The sequence below is a fragment of the Bactrocera latifrons genome, unplaced genomic scaffold (genome assembly GCF_001853355.1).
Source record: "Bactrocera latifrons isolate USDA-ARS-PBARC rearing strain unplaced genomic scaffold, ASM185335v1 scaffold_413, whole genome shotgun sequence".
NCBI lineage: Eukaryota > Metazoa > Arthropoda > Insecta > Diptera > Tephritidae > Bactrocera > Bactrocera latifrons.
The window spans coordinates 68,004-87,217 of NW_017537061.1; the positions used below are offsets into that span (position 1 = coordinate 68,004).

A 19,214-nucleotide genomic window follows, 5' to 3' on the forward strand; every position below is an offset into this window, starting at 1 on the left:
CAAAAATTTGGGGATCACATCACTTTGCGGCGTGAGCGTCAGCCATGAACCCAAACTGGTCAGGCACGGTGCCTGCTGTCCTTATATAGAGCCAGCTGGCAACCAGCAACCGTTGAATTCACTAGTCCCTTTTAAATCACATCATAGGAACTCATATATCTAGCTTCGCGGCGTGAGCGTCATCCAAGCACTGGCCAGGCACGCTGCTTGCTTTTCTTATGTAGAGCCAGCTAGCAGCCAGCAACCGCTGAAGTCACTCGTGACCTTCAAATCACATCACCTCGCGGTATGAGCGTCGCCCCAGCAACACTTTGCATTGTAATACTGTGCTTCAAAAATGAATCACTTTGATGTTTGGTAAGCAAATCATAGTCGTTAATGAAACGAAACGTTAATGTAAGAACATGAGGAACCCATATGTCTAGCTTCGAAACTATTCTACTTGTGAGCAGTCGTGTTAGACCAATTTAAACTTTCAGTAATCTCACGAGTTGTTATTCGACATCGACTTCAAGAGGCTTTCCAGTACGTGATGAATCCTCAAGATCGAAATTGCCAGAATGATTTTTTTTTTTTTCAAACCAGCCGTATTATATCAGCTGTTGAAATATATAACGGTAAAACAGTTAAGTGTGAAGTTGTCTGCAAAATAATTCAATAATTTGTCATCAAAGATTACTTAGTGAAGGACCAAATATTTTGATTTCCTACCAAAGCAGTGATATTTTAAGAAAATTAAAAGCTACAGGGGAATTGAGGAGTCAGTAAAGCCCTGAGAAATAACTCCACAAATTGAACTTACGAATCCATAACTCAAGAACTTTTTTTAACTAAACTCTTTATTAGGTTAGACAAAGTTCCGATCTGTGGGATCTACTACATATTTGAGTATTTCGTTAGATATTTATATAATTACACATTACTAATACAAATTTATCTACGTTAGAGCACTAGTAAAAGCACATGGATTAAATATAGACTTTATAGCTCTCTTCGGCAAATAATTTGAAAGAGCATTACTTTGCTTCAACCGGTTTTTTCACTACCAACCAAAACTCAGCATTCTTCATTCTACCACTCACTATCCTGATCGTTACTCTCCAAGAGGCACGGCATCACGGTACATTTTTCCACACGCACACGATCCTTACATTTGTAACTGAGTTCGGTATTGAGCAGAGTTCTTGTCTGCTGACGCATAGAATTGTCGCCGCAACTCGCAGTGCATGGCGTCCAAACCGACCACTCGGAGTAACGACAATCGTCTTTCTTCGGCAGCTGTCGTGCACTCACATAACTGCCACGATTGCGGTTTACAACGTCATAGTCGCTAGGTTCACCAGTGTTGCCACCGAAATTAATGCCACCACTAATTGTGTATACTTCATCGCAGCTTTGATAGCATTTCTCCAGACGTACCAAATGTTTGGGACACGGTTTGCCCCCGTATTTAGCGCGTCGCAATACGCGTCGTGTTTTTATTAACATACCCTCGCCACAGGTCACATTACATGAACGCGCATCCCATTCGGAAACGATACAATCGACGGGTTGTTGCTCCAAACGTAAACTTTCACTTTGCAAATCTAATTTTTGACGTGGACGCCGACAGGTTTCCTCGCACACCTCCTTCGAGGGAAACTTATTTTGATTCTTATCGCATTTATCAGCCCAATAAATGGCGCATTGATCGGTGGGATAATCGTAGTACCAATAGTTGGTAACATCGCCATCACGACATGGACTAATTTTGAGACTGGCATAACAAATATGTGGCACGATAGTATCGCAAGCGGGGTTTGTACAATTAACTATATCCTCACGTTTAATGTGACGACACGGATTGGTACCATCCGATTTTGGATTCACCACGCCATAAACCTCATCATTATTCCAGATTTTACGTTGTCTTTGACGATAACCAACACTCCCGCAAGGACCTATGCATGGCGAGAAGTCAGACCACGGTGAGACGCCACATTCAGGCGGTATGTAGTCTTCACGTTTCTGACTGTAGCTTTTGAATTTGCGAAAACCATTGTTGTAATCGCGATAAAATGAACTTGTGCCTTCGCTCAACTCATTCTCCACCGCATTGCCCTCTTCGGCGGGAGTTTCATCACCTTCACCGTTATGCTCAGCTTCAGCGCCACCATTACCCAGATCGCCACCACATTCGGGGCCTTCACATTTGCGCGTCTCCTGCAGACGCACCCGACTCACTTTCTGTTGAATAAAACGAAATTATGTATTTGTTATATTTCTCCTTTTTAAAATATAGTTCGCGCTAACCTGACACTTCTTTTTGGCACGCGGATTGAGATAATGACGTGTACGCACTACGACGCCCGCGCCACAAGTTGCCGAACAACTGGACCATTCGCTCCAGTCCGATATCGCGCATTCGGGATTTTCATGTGGCCCTATTTGCACGTCACTGGGATTCTCACCTTCCTCTGTATTTTCTTCATTTGCACTGCCGCATCTGCGTCCATTACAGGGTTGCTCCTCACGTAAAGCGCTGCGACATTTCGAACGTCTCGCCACTGAGGGTTGCTTGTACTCGCGTGTACGTTGTTGTATGCCTGGTCCACATTTGGCACTACACTCACTCCAATGGCTCCAAGGATAGGTGGCGCATTCCTCAGACTCATCCTCTGCTTCGACAAAACGTGACATTTAGTGTTGTAATATAAAAAATGCAATAAACACTCACCTTCTGGTTTTGTACACGTCTTCTCGTACAATCTACGTCGATTTATATGCAGCGTAGCAAGCGGTTTCATCGGCGCGCCAGTGGGATCATAGAAGGGTGAACGTGGATCATTTGGAAAATTCGACTTGATGCGTCGTATCACATCAGGCGGCACTTGCGGTTGATCGGCGGACTGAAAGTAAGTAGTACATGGCTTGAGTATTTTGTCCAACTAAGCTTATTTAAAACTAACCATGTAGGACGGTCCACTATCTGTGCCCGCATCCCATGGATAAAGGTTATGTATCTTATTTTCGATCCATGTGCAATTGGCTAAGCATAGTTCTAACCCAGAAATGCCAACTATCCAATCCGGTGATGGGTCTATCATGGACACTAATGATATTAAATGGTGCTTCGAGTCCACGCGAAAAACTGCAAAGGTTTTACCCGTCACATTCGGATAGGAAATACCGCGCGCTTTAATGATAGTCCTTATCTGGTCACTCTATGTATGAAAAAGGTCAGATGTTTTTCATTTCCAGTATTGTCACACAACGTAAGCGTCTTACCTGATCTTTCAACTCACTCTCTAGTGTTCGCGTCGAGCCGTGTTCGGCCACTTCACGCAGACCCTCACTCGCCATCTCACCGTAAGTCCAGAACCTATAATCGATAGTGTGTGAAGCGCCAATGATATCGCTAAATCTGGTGCGCCAACTATTGGCGGGAAAGTCCTTAGGATGCGTATGACGCGACCACTTGCCTTCAAAAGTGAGCTTTTGTATCACAAATAGAAAAAATATAAGAAATTTGGCATAAAGTATTTTCAAACACAACCACCACCCACCTCATACTTCGCCTCATCACATGCACAGCAAGGATCCATTATAGTCGGTTGTGTATCGACATCATCAACCTCTTCCTCACAAATGCGTTTCGTTAAAAATCCATCGTCCATAAACCAGACATCGCGGTGCTGCGTTACAGTGGCCTTGATGAGCACGCAACCATTACCGGTAGTCGACGGCGCCACCCAAGTTACTACCACATTTGTCTTCACATTCGTGTTGGTGTTCTCCACCAGATTCGGGCAACGCGGACTGAAACGTGTATCGGCCAAATCGGTAATCTCGAAATAACCCAATCTACCGAAATCCGCTTGACCGTCCGGCTCATTAGCGCTCTCCAAAGCCAATATGAAACTGATGAATGACAGATCATTGTAGGCGGTGAGCGTGACTGCGTGACACATGAAAAGTTGTTGTTAATTATTATTTATTATTTATGGTACGAGTATATACAATTCCTACTAGTCATACCATTGTACTTCTGCCCCGGTATATATGACTGCGGGTTGCCGGCTATCGATACCATGAAACTCTCGTCGACTGGCGATTTGGGCGTCGTTGTGCCCGGCGGTATGCGGCTACAGCCGAGCGCGATATCAATTGTTGCCGAAATGGAAATTATCAATGCTAACCAATTCATGTTGATTCGCTTTTGCGTTGCAACGGGTTTCAAACGTATTACCAGACACTTCCGGTTATTGTGCAACGTGTGTTTTTTTTTTGGTTATAGAAGCTGCAATGTTTTGTGCAACGTTGCAAGTCTAAAACAATATTTCTATGTAGTGATATTATATAGAGATTGGTATTTTAATATATAATGGGTGACTTTTTTGGATCAGCGAATACTAGATAGATATAATAGAGCGAGTTGGAGAAACCCAGACCTATCACATCCGTAATCTAAGGCTTATTAAATTATGTTTTTTTAACCTTCCTTAATCTGCTTAAGTGATAGATTCTATAAACAAAGCCCTCCAGCCTTGATGTCACCTTTTCTTAGTTCCCATTGGCTCTTTTTTACGAAATTTAAATTTATTTCAGCGAGTTTTCTTTATCTAAGGAAGGAATTTAAAAAGACTCCATATTAGATGGAATTTGTTTTCTTCCGAAAATTATATGCATAATGGATAATTAGCTGCGACTCAACACTTATCTATGCTATCCGGCAATTTGAGGGTACTTAAAGTTTTAGATCGCCTCCGAACTTTAACGAAAGAAGTTTACTCGTTCATTTGTTATTACCTGCCATCGTTTATTAGAGGTAAGCTCTGAAAGAGACGGGGCTTTAAGAAAGTTTCTACTCACAAAAACTCTTAGAAAAGTCAATGCCAAGGGTGACGTGAATAAAAACCAACGAGCGTACGATCTCCGCAGTGATTTATGTAAAATACACATTTGAGTTTTGAAGTGGAGCTTCGTCCATTGATTTTGAGTAAGGATCACAGTGGTATTGCAAAATTGGCATTCGAATTCAATTTGACAAGCTCCGGTAGTGTTTTTCGAACGATCGCTCCTTGACATCTCATTGCTAGACTAAAATATGTTTTGTTGGACTGACTTTATAGCTAAAAATGTAATTTTTTCGGAATTGTCAAGATAATTGTTGGTCAGCCATGTATGTATACTCTTTATTCCGGTCCAAAAAATATCTAAAAAGTCGTATGGTGGTGTTTACAACCATAATCGCTAGATTTCTTGAACAAAGAAACTCGAGAGGTCTTTGAAATGTCATTTTGMTTTAAATATGTCTTATTGGACTGTTCTTCTCGAGAGGTCTTTGAAATCGCATTGTAGAATAAAAGATGTCTTGTTGAACTAGCTCTTCCACTAGAATTATAATTTCTTCAGAAATGTCAACATAATGGTTGGTAAGCCATGGCATTGGCATTTTATTCCGATCTAAAAGGTTTCTAAAAATGTCTTCTGGCGGTGTTTACAAGCATAATTCCTGCATTTCTTGAACAGAGGATTCCGAAAATATCATATAATAGACGAAAATATGTCTTGTTTAATTGGATTTTTCGCTTAAACTAAGTATAATTTCTTCGATAATGTCAAGATAACTGTTGTCACCTTGTTAGACGGCATTTTAATTCCGATTGTATACACGGTACTCAAAATTCCTATCTGTTAGCTTGACCGAGTATCGAAGAAAACGCATTACCCTTTATATCTAACCAATTTCATTCGCGTTAATTAATTGCTTTCAATTAGTTGTAATGTCATTTGATAATGTGCAAAAACATATGTTTGTATAAGGGTCGTTATATGTATATGTAATTTATGGTATATGCAGGTCCGGAAACTTCCCGTTGACTGCATGGAGCATGAAATTAATTAAAAAAATATTTTTATTGACATTTGTGTTATTTTTAGAAAGCAATGCACGTGGCGTAAGCATATTTGATATAAAACATGTACATATGTAATAGGTCAAATGAAAAGTTCCCGGCCTGAAACATAGATGTCGCTACTAAGAGGGAAAGAAAAATGTAAATAAAGACTTGACTTGTTGACGAGTTTCTGGACACTGGTATTAGTGCGCTAAATTTAAACGTGATGAAATAAGCACCGAAAATGATGAGTGGTGTGGACGTCCAAAAGAGGTTACTACCGACGAAAACATCAAAAAAGTCCACAAAATTATTTTGTATGGATGTAAAGTTAAGTTTTTCGAGATAGCAGACACTGTAAAGGTATCAAAAAGTTCGGTGCAAAGTGGATGCCGCGCGAGCTCACTTTAGACCAAAAACAACGACAAGCTGATTATTCGGAGCAGTCTTTGGAGATGTTCAAACCTAAGATACCCGGGGTTTGGCGTCGTTATGTGACAATAAGTGAAACATGACTCTATCAGTTCACTGCAAAGATCAATCGATGTCATCCGAGTGGACTGCGCAAGACAAACCCACCTCAAAGTTTGAAAAAACTCACCTGTCGGTTGCCAAGATTATGACGCCTGTATTTAGGGATGTGCATGGAATCATTTTTATTAAACATCTTGAGGAAGAACCTTCAACAGCGGCTATTACACAGCTGTATTTAGGGATGTGCATGGAATCATTTTTATTAAACATCTTGAGGAAGAACCTTCAACAGCGGCTATTACACAGCTTTATTGAACCGTTTAGAGGACGAAATCGGCGAAAAACGACCCCTTTTCACCAAGGCAAAGCACCGTATCACAAGTCAATGAAAACGTTGATAAAAATCTATGAATTAGGCTTCGCATTGCTTTCGCATCCATCGTATTCTACAGATCTGGCCCCCAGCGACTATTTCCTGTTTTCAGATTTCAAAAGAATGCTCGCTGGGGAGAAATTTTCGTCGTGTGAAGAGATCATAGGTGAAACTGAGGTCTATATTATATTATATTTTGAAGCAAAGGACAAATTGTATTACAAAAATGGTATCGAAAATGTGCGGTTCTCTATAATGACTGTCTCTTATACACATCTAGATGTGTATAAGAGACAGGGGGAGAAATTTTCGTCGTGTGAAGAGATCATAGGTGAAACTGAGGTCTATATTATATTATATTTTGAAGCAAAGGACAAATTGTATTACAAAAATGGTATCGAAAATGTGCGGTTCTCTATAATGATACTCTGAAGGTATTATGTTAAATTAGGGGAGGGAAGTGAACTATCTTGAATAAAAAAAAAACGAATTTTGCCAAAAACAAGCATTTTTCTATAGTAGGCCGGGAATTTTTCAACTGAGCTGTTCTATACTATATAATTACATACAAACACTATCTGTTGCTAATTGCATATTTTCCATAAATTTTGTTGTAAATAATATTTAAGCAATAACAAATTTCGAAATTAATCATCAGCTAAGCACATCGACACAGAAATATTTGTAAGTAAGTATATATGCAAGTACGTCAGTGGGATTTCGACGCCTGTTTGTTGGCACATTCAAATTGATTAAGTGTGATTCAATTTAATTTATAACACAGCTGTACATTTTGCTTTTGTTTTGGCTTCAATTCGACACTTTTCAATCTTTGGACGCACCCCTTTCACTAGTGTGGCTTCCGTACAGCACAGTTTCGATAACACACACATACTTAATTACAAAAATGAATTTCGTTTTTAAACATAAGTTACCTACCAGATAATACAATAACAATAATATTTTAGAAAATCCTTAAAAAGTATATATATTTTTAATTAAATAAAAATTGCCACTTTCACTTTGCACTTCCGCAATTCTTGCACTTTTGCGATTTTCCGCGTTTTCCTACACGTCCGCTCGCCAGTTGAACCGCAACTAAGGTGCTATTGCACTATCAACTGACCGTTGGAGGCATGCAAGCTGAGAGTCGCTCTTTAGTCAAGCTTGCAATGTGTAAAAGCGCTGCTAGTATGAGTTTTGTTTACATTTTCTATTACCGTTAATCAAAATAACACGCTCTCAAATAGGGTATTCATTTACACTACTAAAAATTGATTTTGAAAAATATCAATGAATAAATGTACCGAGAGCTTGTGGTCTCGCAGCTGGCAGCAACTCTTGAGTCAGATGTAAAAGGTCACGCAAGTGAGCAAAGTTCTCTGATCGCCATTCACTTGGGACTGACCGATTGAAATGATCCTTTTACTTATGGCTTAAGCAACTCACGACTTCTGGTGTTAGACCAAGTGTCCTCTGCGTTGTCAAAGAACATCCGTTTGAAGACGAGCGACAGTGAGAAGGCGAACCATCCCTTCCCAGAGTTGTGCGTTGAGTTTAGGACCCGCCACGTAAAAAATGCCCCCAATGAAAAGTAAACATATAGCAAAAGAAACCCTTCTTTTGGTGACGCCAAAAAAAAAAGAACGCAAATTCGATATAGGAGATAGACTCCGTTGTCGAATTCTGGTACTCATGCCGTTGGATGAACGTCTAGCCACAACCGTCATCAAAGCGAAGTTCTTCAATCTATCACTAAACTATGTCAATGTTTTCGTATATCTCATATAGCTCACCATGCAGGTCATCGAATGAAATATTCAAAGGACATACATATTTCGTAGAACCTTTCTCTCGAAAACTTGTAACGTCGACTCATCAGATGTTGCCACCGTCCATGCCTCTTCGACGACTGTTTGTTTGTTGGCAGGAAATATTTTGTCTTGCTCTCGGTCACTAATAGACCCATTTGCTTGGCTTTTTTGTCTAATCTCGAGGATACAGAACTAACGGGGCGGTTGTTATAGCCAACGATATCGATGTTATCGGCATATACCAGCAGTTGTACATACTTGTAGATGACTGTACCTTCTCTCTTCAGTTTTCCAGCTCAAATTATTTTCTCTAGCAGTAGATTGAAGAAGTCGCACGATATGAAGTTACCTTGTCTGAAACTACGATTGGTATCGAACGGCTTGGAGAGGTCCTTCCAGAACCTGACCTGAAAACAGGTTATAGTCATTCGATTAAGCCTGAGCACACCAAACTGTTAGTTTTTAGGTTTAGAAATGCGCAATTAACCATCGTCAGGAGTATGTTAGGAACCTCGGCAGGCATTACCTACACTTCGGCGCCCTGCTATGAAGAAATTATTATTAAGCACGAAGCACTGGAAAGTGGCTTGAAAAAATATGCGGAGTTTGGAGACTAATCCGCATGTAAAGCTTAGGGCTTCTTAATTTCAATATTTATAAGTTACTTGTATATTCTGTATTGAAGTAAATTTTTTCGTTGGTGATCATGAAAATCTAAAGCATTCGTTTGAATAAAATTCAATTGAATGTCAGTGAAAAATTTTAATTATATTTTTTTACAATACAAAAAATTATTTTCTCGCTAAGCGTATATTTTAAATTAATTTCTACTTAAGCCAAATTGAAAGCGAAACTTAGTTTAAAACATAAGAAATTTCAATACTAACAAAAAAAATTTTGCCAAATGGATGTTTCGCCCAGCAGAAATAGTGTCGGCAGTGGAAGCAAAAACGGTAAGACTCAAAGGCATGAGTGAATATAATAGAGAATTGCTTGTGCAAGACATAGAGCTGCAACAAATATAATTTTCTAGTAACTAGCTCATTATCACCCGGCCGTAAGGATCTTTCTAAATCCATACCTAAATTAAATGGTGAACAAATTCTCAAGCAAAAGGTCGAGTCGAAACCACCACAACCGCACAGTACAGACGAAAATGTGATCGTCAGCAATGTTGCAATCAGCACGACAGCCAACAGCGTTGCGGAGACCAAACCCAACTTCGCCAGATCGAAAACAGTGAGTTTGGGGGGTGAAAAAAAAAGAAACGACAGTGCTTTGCTCGAGCACTCAATAAAATTCAAATACATTTTCATTTTTTCTGCATTTTACGCACTTTTTTTAATTTTTGTTTTTTTGTATAATTTTTCCCCATACAACTAGTTGGCGGCAGCGCAAAGCTCGACGCAAACGAAAATACCCATGAAACGCGCGGTACGTAAGCCCGAGTATAGGAAGAGATGTTCAATAATAATTTTTTAAATTTTTTTATAAATATTTTATAATAATTTTTTTATATTTTCAAAACGATAGGGTGCCAATGCAACTACAAAGTCGGCGACTACGCCACGTCTCACGCATCGTCAGCAAATGCGTTCCGCCTCGAAAATCAGCTTGACCATCAAAGAGGTGGGCGGTGGCAAAAAACTCGAGCCAAATATGTCCAAACTGAGCTTCAAAGCTAACACGTCGACGAATCTGAAGACGCCGCATACGAAAGCGCAAACCGCGCGCAGCGCAGGTGTCTCCAAACGCAGTGGTAAGAGATCCAATAAATAACCAAGTATTCATTATAATTTTACAACTGCTTGCACGGTATTGCAGCCAGCACAGTTTCCTGCCGCAGCGATAATCGTAAGACCGAAGAGACGTTATCGCAACTCACCAAGGTGAGTTCGGCTGCGGGTGATCAGGAGACTGGTGTTGGTCAAGTGTTGAGCGCACGCGAACGTGTTGTCGAGAATAATAAGCTGAAGGTATTCGAGGGTCTACAACGCAAACTGCAGGACATGCAAACGGACTTTATGCAGAAGTTTGAAACGCTAAAACGTACCTCGCCCGATAAACTGAAGACGGACTTTAAATTCATAACGATGGTGCGAAATGATGAATACAAATTAGTGTTGAAGGACGATCATATGGTGAAGATGCCCAAAAAGTTGCGTAAGTATGCATGCTTTTAATACAAAGCAGCTTTCGGTAGCGTTATTGTCTTCCCGAAGCTGCGGATTCTGTAAACGACTTTAAAGAGAAAGTGCGCAGTGCAGTGGAGAGTTCGCTCGTATCGGTGATAGACAATCTAAAGGACATACAAAGCGATCCAGACCGTATGCTGAACTTGGATGATGCCCACAACTTCTTAGGAAGGCAGCAGGTAAGTAGTAGATCTATAGTCTGAAGTTCTTGGAGGGTTGTTCGACAGAAAACGTTCTTCGATAAAGAAAACCAAAGTCGTTTTTGATACTTAAGATAGTCAGAACTCTGAGTTAAGATTAATCAATCTTATTCGATAATTTCGTTGCAGTTTTGTGGAGCAAGACAATCTCTAATATATAATGAGACTATACTGATTTTTTCAGGAATACGATAGTTTTCACCTGATATTTGTTAGGAACACTTGTCTATAATCTCTTCTTCTTTTTGATCTCGCCTTCTAAGCATGAATTAAACTTGGTCCGAAGCTCATCATTGACTCATTAGGCTTCGTGAAAGTATGACTGACTGTCCTTTTTAAGCACTTGTCAAATCGTCATAGGAGATGTGGTTTCAGGCGGGTTACAATCTACTATCGATCTACTGTTTTCATTGATATAGTAGAAATTATTAGAATTAAAACTTACTGTATAGTAAGGTAGATTCTTTGCTGGAATCTGTATTTTTATGAGTGAAACACAGACCAAGTATATTGTTTATACGAAGGTATTATTCACAATACTCCATAATGATCAGGTACGATGGCAAGTCATTCCTTAAAAATAAACGTGTAGTTCCTAAAGTACGTCCATCTATAGATATATCTACCAAATCCTTAACCCAAAGGATGAATCTGCGATTTCTCATTTGACTATAGACATACAAATTAAGTTTTAAAATCCAAACTTTCTACCGTCTAGAACAAAAAAATGCAAGATCTCTTTGAGTGTGTGAATGGGCTAGCCAATGCCAAAGATACGGAGATGGATGCGCAAATCGTTAGGATGCAGAAAGAAATACAGGTCTCTTACTAATATGTATAGGTTATATATGACAAGAAACGTCTGAACAAAGCCTTTTCATAATCTTTTAGGAGGGTAAAAAAGCTTTACAGATAGCCGAGAAAAAACTAACCGAACTGAAAGCTATACACACCAGTGAATTAGAAGCTTTGGAGAAAGATTTAAAAGAGAAAACTGATGCCGATACAATGAAGCGCGAAAATCAGATCGCAGAGGTAGGTTAAATAAGAGTGGAGAAAAGGCAAGAGCGTTACTTTTTTTCTTACTTTTTTCAACTTGAATCACGCTATAGATGAATCGAAAATTGCGCAATTTAGAAAAACAGCATGATAAATTGAAAACTACATTGCAACAGAATACGGAAGAATGCAGCCATGGACAGACCGAGAAGGCAAAACTACTTGATGAGCTCAAAAGCTGTAAAGATAAGTAAGTAAAACTAGTTGGAAAGTACATAAAGGCTCCAAGGGTCTCAAATACCTAGTTCGCCAAGCTTAACATTTATCTAAATAAAGGGTGATCCATTTTGAGATTTCCTACGTTTTTAAAGAAAAGACACAGATACTCCAAATGTAATGGGGAATATTTAGTATATTATTCGAAAGAGCATTCTTGGCATTTGCTTTTTGAGGATTATCTCTTTCAAATGTTGGCTATGGCTACGTCTCACATGTTCCATCCGTTGAGTCCAATTTGCCATAACTCGTTCGAGCTTTTCTACTGGTAACAGGCGAATGACACGGGTTAAATTTTGCTCGAAGTGGTTTTGTCCGCATAAACTTTAGACTTTACATATCCCCGCAGGAAAAAGTCTAATGGTGTGATATCACACGATCTTGGTTGCCAATCGACCGGCCCAAAACGTGAATGAATGTGCTTACCAAATTTTTTCTCTCAATAAATCCATTCGTCGTCTTGTTGAAACAAAATGTCGCCGAGATCATGAGCTTGAATTTCAGTCATCAAATAGACGGTTATCAGGGTTCGGTAACGGTCGCCATTACGTTCTCATATATTATGTATACTATATATTCATGTTGCGAACTTAGAAATGTCCAATGAGGCAAAAATTTTAAGGGAATTCACTCTCTTAAATATATCCACTAGCTCTCACTTTCCTTCCCGGTTTAGCATACAATCACTCAATAAGAAGTTGACACACGCTGAGAATCAATTGAGTCACGAGAAGAAAGATAAACATGAGAAGAACGACACCATACAAAAACTTGAAGTTGAGCTTGAAAAATACAAAAAGGAATTGGAAGAGGCACTGCAAGCAAAGCCAACACCTGAACAACACAATCATGAGAAAGAGCTAAAAAAGGAAGTACACAAATTGAAAGGAAAAGTCGAAAATTTGGAAAAGGAGAAACAAGAATTTATTACGCAGGTCGAGCAATTGCAAGAGGTAAGCGAATGAGTGAAACAAGTAGAAACTCTATTACAACAATTTATGTATAAACTAAATTCCACAGGATATTAAAGTAATGGATAAGCTACGTCACAGAATTCATGATCTGGAGGAAGAGAATCGGTAAGTGAGCGTTAATGCGATGGGCATGCGGATATAGAGCTTAAACTATTAGAAACCGGGGGTTCTCTCTCGCTCTATCTCTATCGAATTCTTACAATGCATGAGTAAATATTTGCTACACATGTTCCATGATTTATTGCTTGAACAACGTGGCTTTAGAGTTATAGTTTTACTTTAAAAAACTCGGCAATTTTTATTTCAAGCACCATTCTAATGTATCCTTACCTAAAATTTCGTGTTCTAATTATGTATGTTTACGCCTACATCAGGGATTTATTGGCACGCGAGAAGAATGCCTTGGAAAATGTGGAGTTACCCAAAGAGTTCCAAGCAGAGGTAAGTTCAGTTGTATATATAATATCACAGCACCAATCTTACTTGAGCTGAGAATGTGCCTTTCCACTACCAGCTCTGCAGACTGCGTCAGTCAGAGGCTGAGAAGGGGCGTGAGATTGAAAAACTTAAAATTCAACTATCCAAAGCCCACTACAATATCGAACAATTGGAGGAGCAAATTCGACGCGATCAACAACTGTTGGAGGTGCGTTCCGAATTGATCAATTCGCTGCAGACCAACGACCATACTCAGCGCATACAATTGGATCAGATATTTGCCGAAGTTGGCGTCAAAAACAATACCATCAATGAGGTATGGGTGAGTCTACTGACATAAAGGTCTTCACATATTTCATGCATATTGTTTTCTTTTTCGTTCACACATTGCTTGTAGTTAAATAATGATTTGCGCACAAAATCGGAAGAATTCCAAAATCTCTTCAACACCTTGAGCAACAAACAAATGGAGCTGTCGCGTCAGGAGCATATGATCAAACTGTTGGAGGAGAGTAATGAGCGTAGTCAGATGTTGCGTGTGAAGCAAGAAGAGAAGATCGGCCGTATGGAGGAGGAGATCGCGCGACTGAAGCAAACAATGTAAGTGTGTATGATCCTCTTGATTGAATACGGTTTAAAACTAAGCGATACTAGAGTTACATTTATATCTAAGGTTTCCACTTCAATCAGATACCGTAAGCGTTAGTTGTCTGACCCAACTTATCACAACGGGTAATCAGGTTCTTCAGAAAATTTATTGCTGCTTCTACTTAATATAGAGCTCAGACTATAGTCGTAAGGTTTTATTTAAGAAAATCATGCGCAATATTAATGTTCAAGGCATTGCCGGTCTGAAGCTATGAGATCCTCATCTTTCTGGCTGTTTGTGGATTCCATCCTTAAATGACTTCGCTGCCTTGACGGCCAAGAATGAATCAAACTAATTTTTGATAACCTGTTCTGATGTGAACCGTATTCTAGTGATGGGGCTCAGCATCAGAGTGTAGACCATACGGCGGAAGAGGTAAAACTTTCCAGCCTCTGTTTACCATATAGCTTTTACCGGTATTGCAACAAGGGTCAATAGTTATTATATCGGAAAATGGACAAGCGTTTATATTCTCCGTCCTATAGCTATAAGACTCCCATTTTTCTGGCTGTTTGTGGATTCCATTCCAAAAAGAAAAAAAAAAAAAAAAATACAGCTAGAGCATAAAAAAGCTATATCTAAATATCAATAAAACGATATACATATGTATAGTATATAGTACGATATATAATGACAATACTTTGGTAGTTGAAGTTCTAATATGTATTATATATTATAACTATAAGTAGGCTATGTGGGAATATCATTCATATCACCAAGGTCCCTTTGTTTAGGGTTGACAAGATCTGAGCAGACGTAAACGGGAAGTTCCTGTAGACTTCGTGAGAATATTTTTCATGTCACCAAGGATTCTGGGTTAAGGGTCGACAAGGTCTGAAGAGACATACATGTGAAATTCCTTTAGCTTTTCTTTGATTCGTGTTGAGATTTTCACATTCAATCACCAAAATCTCTGGGTTGAGGGTCGACAAGGTCTGAAGAGATGTGAAGACAAGTTGCTCTAGTTCTTCTTTTATTAATTTTGAGGTTTCCACATTCAGAAGATCAGCAATATCTAGAAAATTTCATCGTTTTTTTATTCCTTATCGCTTTATTCCCTTTGCGTTTAGACAATCATAATACATATACCATTTATGGTATACTCGTATATACTTAAGTGTTGCTGAACTGAATCTAAACAATTAACTTCTCTTTCCTTCCCTTTTTCCTACTACTCAGCGCTCTATATCAACACAATGTACTTGGCAATACCGGCTGCAAGAATTTGATCTATCAACCGGTTGTTGGCGCCGAGGACTACAATGAGAATCTCTACTATTATACGAGTGAGAGGCGACGTAAACGGCAGGTAGATATCAATGTAAAGAAATATGAAGTCTAATTTGAACAAAAACAAAAAGAAAATTACAAAAATATTTCACAAAATAATCAAGGATCTGCAAATGAAATAATCCACACACTGGCAAGGATATCGTACGCAAGGATGTTATTATGTATTATGAATGGATGTGTGATGTGATGTCTGAGTTGTTGTTTGATTAATGCTTCAATATGTGTATAACTGTAAAACAACTGTCCACATATATTTATATACACATACGAGTGTGTGAAAATATTTATGTATATATGTATCAACTGATGAAGCGCTAGAAAGCCAGGCCGAACTTTCGTGCTCTACAAAATTAAAATGCGTTTGTTGTTGTTTTATGCATATACTATATATGTATGTATGTATGTAGTTATATGTACAAACATAATTATATCTGAAGGCTGAGCCGGAAGTTTACCTGTAATACAAAATTAATTTAATAAATAAATAATAAATAAAAATCTATAAAATGCAACTCTGACGATTTGTTTTCCTCACAGAAAACCGGTAGTAACCGCCACTGACCGTCGGCAATAATCATTGCATTGAATCGCATAAATCTCTTGATTGATTTGCGAACATTGTGGAAATTGGCGCAATCAATTGAAATCATTTATAAACATGATTATTCGTCGATAGATCAAATAAATGATAATTAGTATGAATTATGATGTGACAAAGCGATGCCGAATCGATTATGTTGCCTTGAGTGCGGTGTGTGTGTCGGCGAGCCTTCTGATTGCGCCAAACGGGGTGTATTGTCGATCGTTACAGTGTAGCGAGCTTAGCAAAATTTTGAATAAAAATATCGGTTAGCTAAGGTTAGGTTAATATGGTAGGCCAGTAAGCCACGCATAGACTACTTTTGGCCCTTTGCGATACCAGATGGACTTCAGTTTCTAAATAAGAATGTAAAGAAGTAGTGATTTTATAACCATCCTGACAGCCTGTTGAACTAGAAATCTGGGGAGTTAAAGATTTTTAACCAGTCTACAACTTTCAGCTCCGAAAGCATTTTCCAAAACTATTTGACGATGTTTTATGCCCTTATAACAACAACTATACTGGGCTTAGTAGACAAGAGAACTTAATATTAAGACCCATTCATTATTCGGAGATACATTGCTTTAAACGCATCAAAGGTTTTTATTACGATATAGTCTTAAAACTATGACCTGTAGACCTCCAGCTTTAGAACAGCTCTTTGTCGATAAATAAATATAAAAATATCTTCATCATGAAAACGGAAAGAACACTCGATTATCTAATCTTAAGTTAAAGATTATTTCGAAGTTATGCTTTTTTTCAAAAAAAGCTTCCAACGTTATAATTATGTAATGCTATTTTCATACAGAAACGCCACCTAAATCAGTTGAAGGGAGTTTTAGCATTCCCACGACAGTCGAGTCTAAGTAACCAGAACGGACCCGGATTATTATCCGGTCAAGGGCTGTCAACTCGGCACTAATCCTCGAAATTACTTCAGGAATTTTTACTGCCACTACCACAATAAAAACTGGGAGGTTCTAGACCCTAAAATATAGCTTTTTATATTATAAAATCCCAAGTGATAGTTTTAATTAAAAAATCCTATTGGTTTTCTAACTAAAGATCTTCGAATACTTTTATTGGGTCTTTAACTATATTCGTGCAGTTTGCTAAGAAATGGCGTAACTTCATTATTATTTTTCATTATTGCAATAATCCGAACCAGCATGCGTGGTGGTTGTGGGCTTGGAAGACAGTACGTCCTAGTTTGAAGATGAGATGTTGGAAGCGGTACCCGATGAAAATTGCTGCAAATACAGAAAGAGTTCTCAGAATTTTTGAGAGTTATACAAGAAACCATTTCAAAATGCTTAAAAGCAGTCTGATACATTCAACTGCAAAGACATTGGGTGTCAAATGAATAGAAGCCAAGAAGAAGTTGAAAGGCATGTCAGAAATGCTGCTTGAACGCTACAAAAATAAGTCGTTTTTGCAACAGATTATGACCGGTCCTGAAAAATGGATTCATTACGACAACCTTAAAAATCTTACGGTCAACCAGTCGACACAACGGCACAGCTTAATAATTATAACGTCAAGGTAATGCTCTGTTTTTAGTGGGATGTAGAATTTGGTCTTTGCCCGTCAAGAGAAGACTTTACTTCTCCATTGCTTACTCAGTCCGAAGTAGCACCTGTTGGCAAGAGTTATTCTGCGTGGGATTTCGAGGCTGACGTTGTTGTCGGTGTTAACTGGTTCCAATATAGACGAAGTTATCTACGACTTTGAAGTTTAGACTGTCAACAGTGACGTGGGAGCCAAGTCGCGTATGCAACGACTATTTGTTTGATGACATGAGATGCTTCGTCTTCCCTCGTTCACTATCAGACCCATTTAATTCGCGCGTCTCTCTTACTTTAAGTAAATATAACATATGTATGATGGGCCAGTGTGTTAGAATGAAACACTTTGTTATACCAAAAATAAACTCAGAATTTCGAAGAGATTATCGCCGAGACAAAAACAACGGATTCTTTGTATTATCATTTTCTATTTCGTAGACTGGTATTGAGTCAATAATAATCATTACAACGGTTACACCGGTTTGCTAAACGCCTGTTATACACCTCAGCCGGAACATTACTTAAGTTTAGACAACAGGAAGAAATTACAGGCTGATAAATGAGGAGAATTAAGTGAATTGCTGAGCCTTGATTCGTTTTGTCTTCTACCGTCGAAGTTTATTTAGGAATAAAGTATTTGATATTTTGATCAATCAAAATCAAGTTCTTGTAAGGAAAACTTGAAGTTGTGAAGGGTATTATAGCTGCACTTCACTGGGATTTAACTTTTTTTCTTGCTTTAACTTATTGTGCATTTCTGTGTTTATTTAATCTCGTCACATCTTGTTTCAAGTACAGATTTATGCTTACTTATATAGAGACTTATGTAAGAAACCATCATATTTGATGTGGTAAATCAAGTTCAAACAAAGTACCAACTTTACCTCAGTGCTCTTGTAAAAAAACTATCCACATCAGATTGAAAGAACAACTGTTATCTTTTACATAAATGCTAATAAAGACAGACACGAACATAATTAAGCCGTTGCGAGTATGTTAGATAAGCAAATAAGAGTATTTATTAGAAGCTTAGCATGTTTCAAATTCTAGAGAGATTTAATTTAAAGATCTGCAGCTTTCTAGAGTGCTTTCCTCAAATATAAACATAAACACAAACACCTACAATACGAAGAGGCGGTATGTGTGCAGCAATTGTGAAATGCAAATGTGTTTGTTGGCTGATCGTAGACTTCGTTGGATCGTCGTTTCGTACACAATTTAGTCGTTATTTTAAACTGAATACGCGCAGTTATAGTGCGAGTTGACTAAACACGAGCCGGTTGATTATTGCGTACGAGGATTAAGGCGGTACAGTGTGCTGACAGGACACTTAACGGGATCCATTAAATTATTCGGTAGGCGTTAATAAGAAGAGCTGTTGTTGTGTACATGCTGTTATAGACTGTAAACTCAAAGTGAAGTGAACGAAAATGAGTTTATTTTAATAAATAAAATATTTAAAGAAAACTTGGCGTTTACAAACAAAAAATCATCTAAAAAAT

The 19,214-nt window shown here is 38.5% G+C and overlaps 3 protein-coding genes across 8 annotated transcripts in view; 2 read left to right on the top strand and 1 right to left on the bottom strand.

The window, feature by feature from the left end:
* Positions 1-827: 827 nt before the first annotated feature.
* On the bottom strand, positions 828-7,810 carry LOC108972665 (spondin-1). 2 transcript variants are annotated; one of them, XM_018939355.1, is made up of 8 exons: positions 7,666-7,810; positions 4,018-4,307; positions 3,546-3,937; positions 3,268-3,474; positions 2,949-3,203; positions 2,717-2,888; positions 2,293-2,657; positions 828-2,226 (listed from the first exon to the last, which is right to left on the bottom strand). In XM_018939355.1, exons 2-8 carry the CDS (start codon positions 4,184-4,186, stop codon positions 1,072-1,074), a joined length of 2,715 nt encoding a protein of 904 aa, XP_018794900.1. In that variant the 5' UTR covers positions 4,187-4,307; positions 7,666-7,810; the 3' UTR covers positions 828-1,071. The 2 variants fall into 2 exon arrangements, with proteins under 2 accessions (XP_018794900.1, XP_018794901.1); XM_018939356.1 differs by lacking the exon at positions 7,666-7,810 and having other exon boundaries at positions 4,018-4,321.
* A 1,490-nt stretch (positions 7,811-9,300) lies between these two features.
* LOC108972667 (coiled-coil domain-containing protein 18) lies at positions 9,301-16,076 on the top strand. 4 transcript variants are annotated; one of them, XM_018939359.1, is made up of 16 exons: positions 9,301-9,493; positions 9,574-9,779; positions 9,924-9,974; positions 10,074-10,299; positions 10,365-10,703; positions 10,763-10,914; positions 11,654-11,755; positions 11,827-11,970; positions 12,048-12,184; positions 12,887-13,163; positions 13,231-13,289; positions 13,559-13,625; positions 13,699-13,944; positions 14,020-14,222; positions 15,451-15,592; positions 15,666-16,076. In XM_018939359.1, exons 1-16 carry the CDS (start codon positions 9,445-9,447, stop codon positions 15,681-15,683), a joined length of 2,418 nt encoding a protein of 805 aa, XP_018794904.1. In that variant the 5' UTR covers positions 9,301-9,444; the 3' UTR covers positions 15,684-16,076. The 4 variants fall into 4 exon arrangements, with proteins under 4 accessions (XP_018794904.1, XP_018794906.1, XP_018794905.1 ...); XM_018939361.1 differs by having other exon boundaries at positions 15,451-15,580; XM_018939360.1 differs by having other exon boundaries at positions 13,699-13,938.
* A 2,876-nt stretch (positions 16,077-18,952) lies between these two features.
* LOC108972664 (sodium-dependent nutrient amino acid transporter 1) overlaps positions 18,953-19,214 on the top strand; it is a 9,549-nt gene continuing 9,287 nt past the window's right edge. For both annotated transcript variants that reach the window (XM_018939352.1, XM_018939354.1), the window contains exon 1: positions 18,953-19,067. The gene's annotated coding sequence lies outside the window, so the exon portion shown is untranslated. The remainder of the gene's footprint in view (positions 19,068-19,214) is intronic.

Excerpts from the sequence above, each read along its gene's own strand:
- LOC108972665 (XM_018939355.1), bottom strand. The coding sequence starts at position 4,186 with ATGAATTGGTTAGCATTGATAATTTCCATTTCGGCAACAATTGATATC. Across the intron at positions 2,889-2,948 it reads ATAGTGGACCGTCCTACATG|TCCGCCGATCAACCGCAAGT; the intron begins GTTAGTTTTAAA and ends ACTTACTTTCAG. Across the intron at positions 2,658-2,716 it reads GACGTGTACAAAACCAGAAG|AGGATGAGTCTGAGGAATGC; the intron begins GTGAGTGTTTAT and ends TTGTCGAAGCAG.
- LOC108972667 (XM_018939358.1), top strand. The coding sequence starts at position 9,445 with ATGGATGTTTCGCCCAGCAGAAATAGTGTCGGCAGTGGAAGCAAAAAC. Across the intron at positions 9,975-10,073 it reads AAATACCCATGAAACGCGCG|GGTGCCAATGCAACTACAAA; the intron begins GTACGTAAGCCC and ends TCAAAACGATAG. Across the intron at positions 13,945-14,019 it reads ATACCATCAATGAGGTATGG|TTAAATAATGATTTGCGCAC; the intron begins GTGAGTCTACTG and ends CATTGCTTGTAG.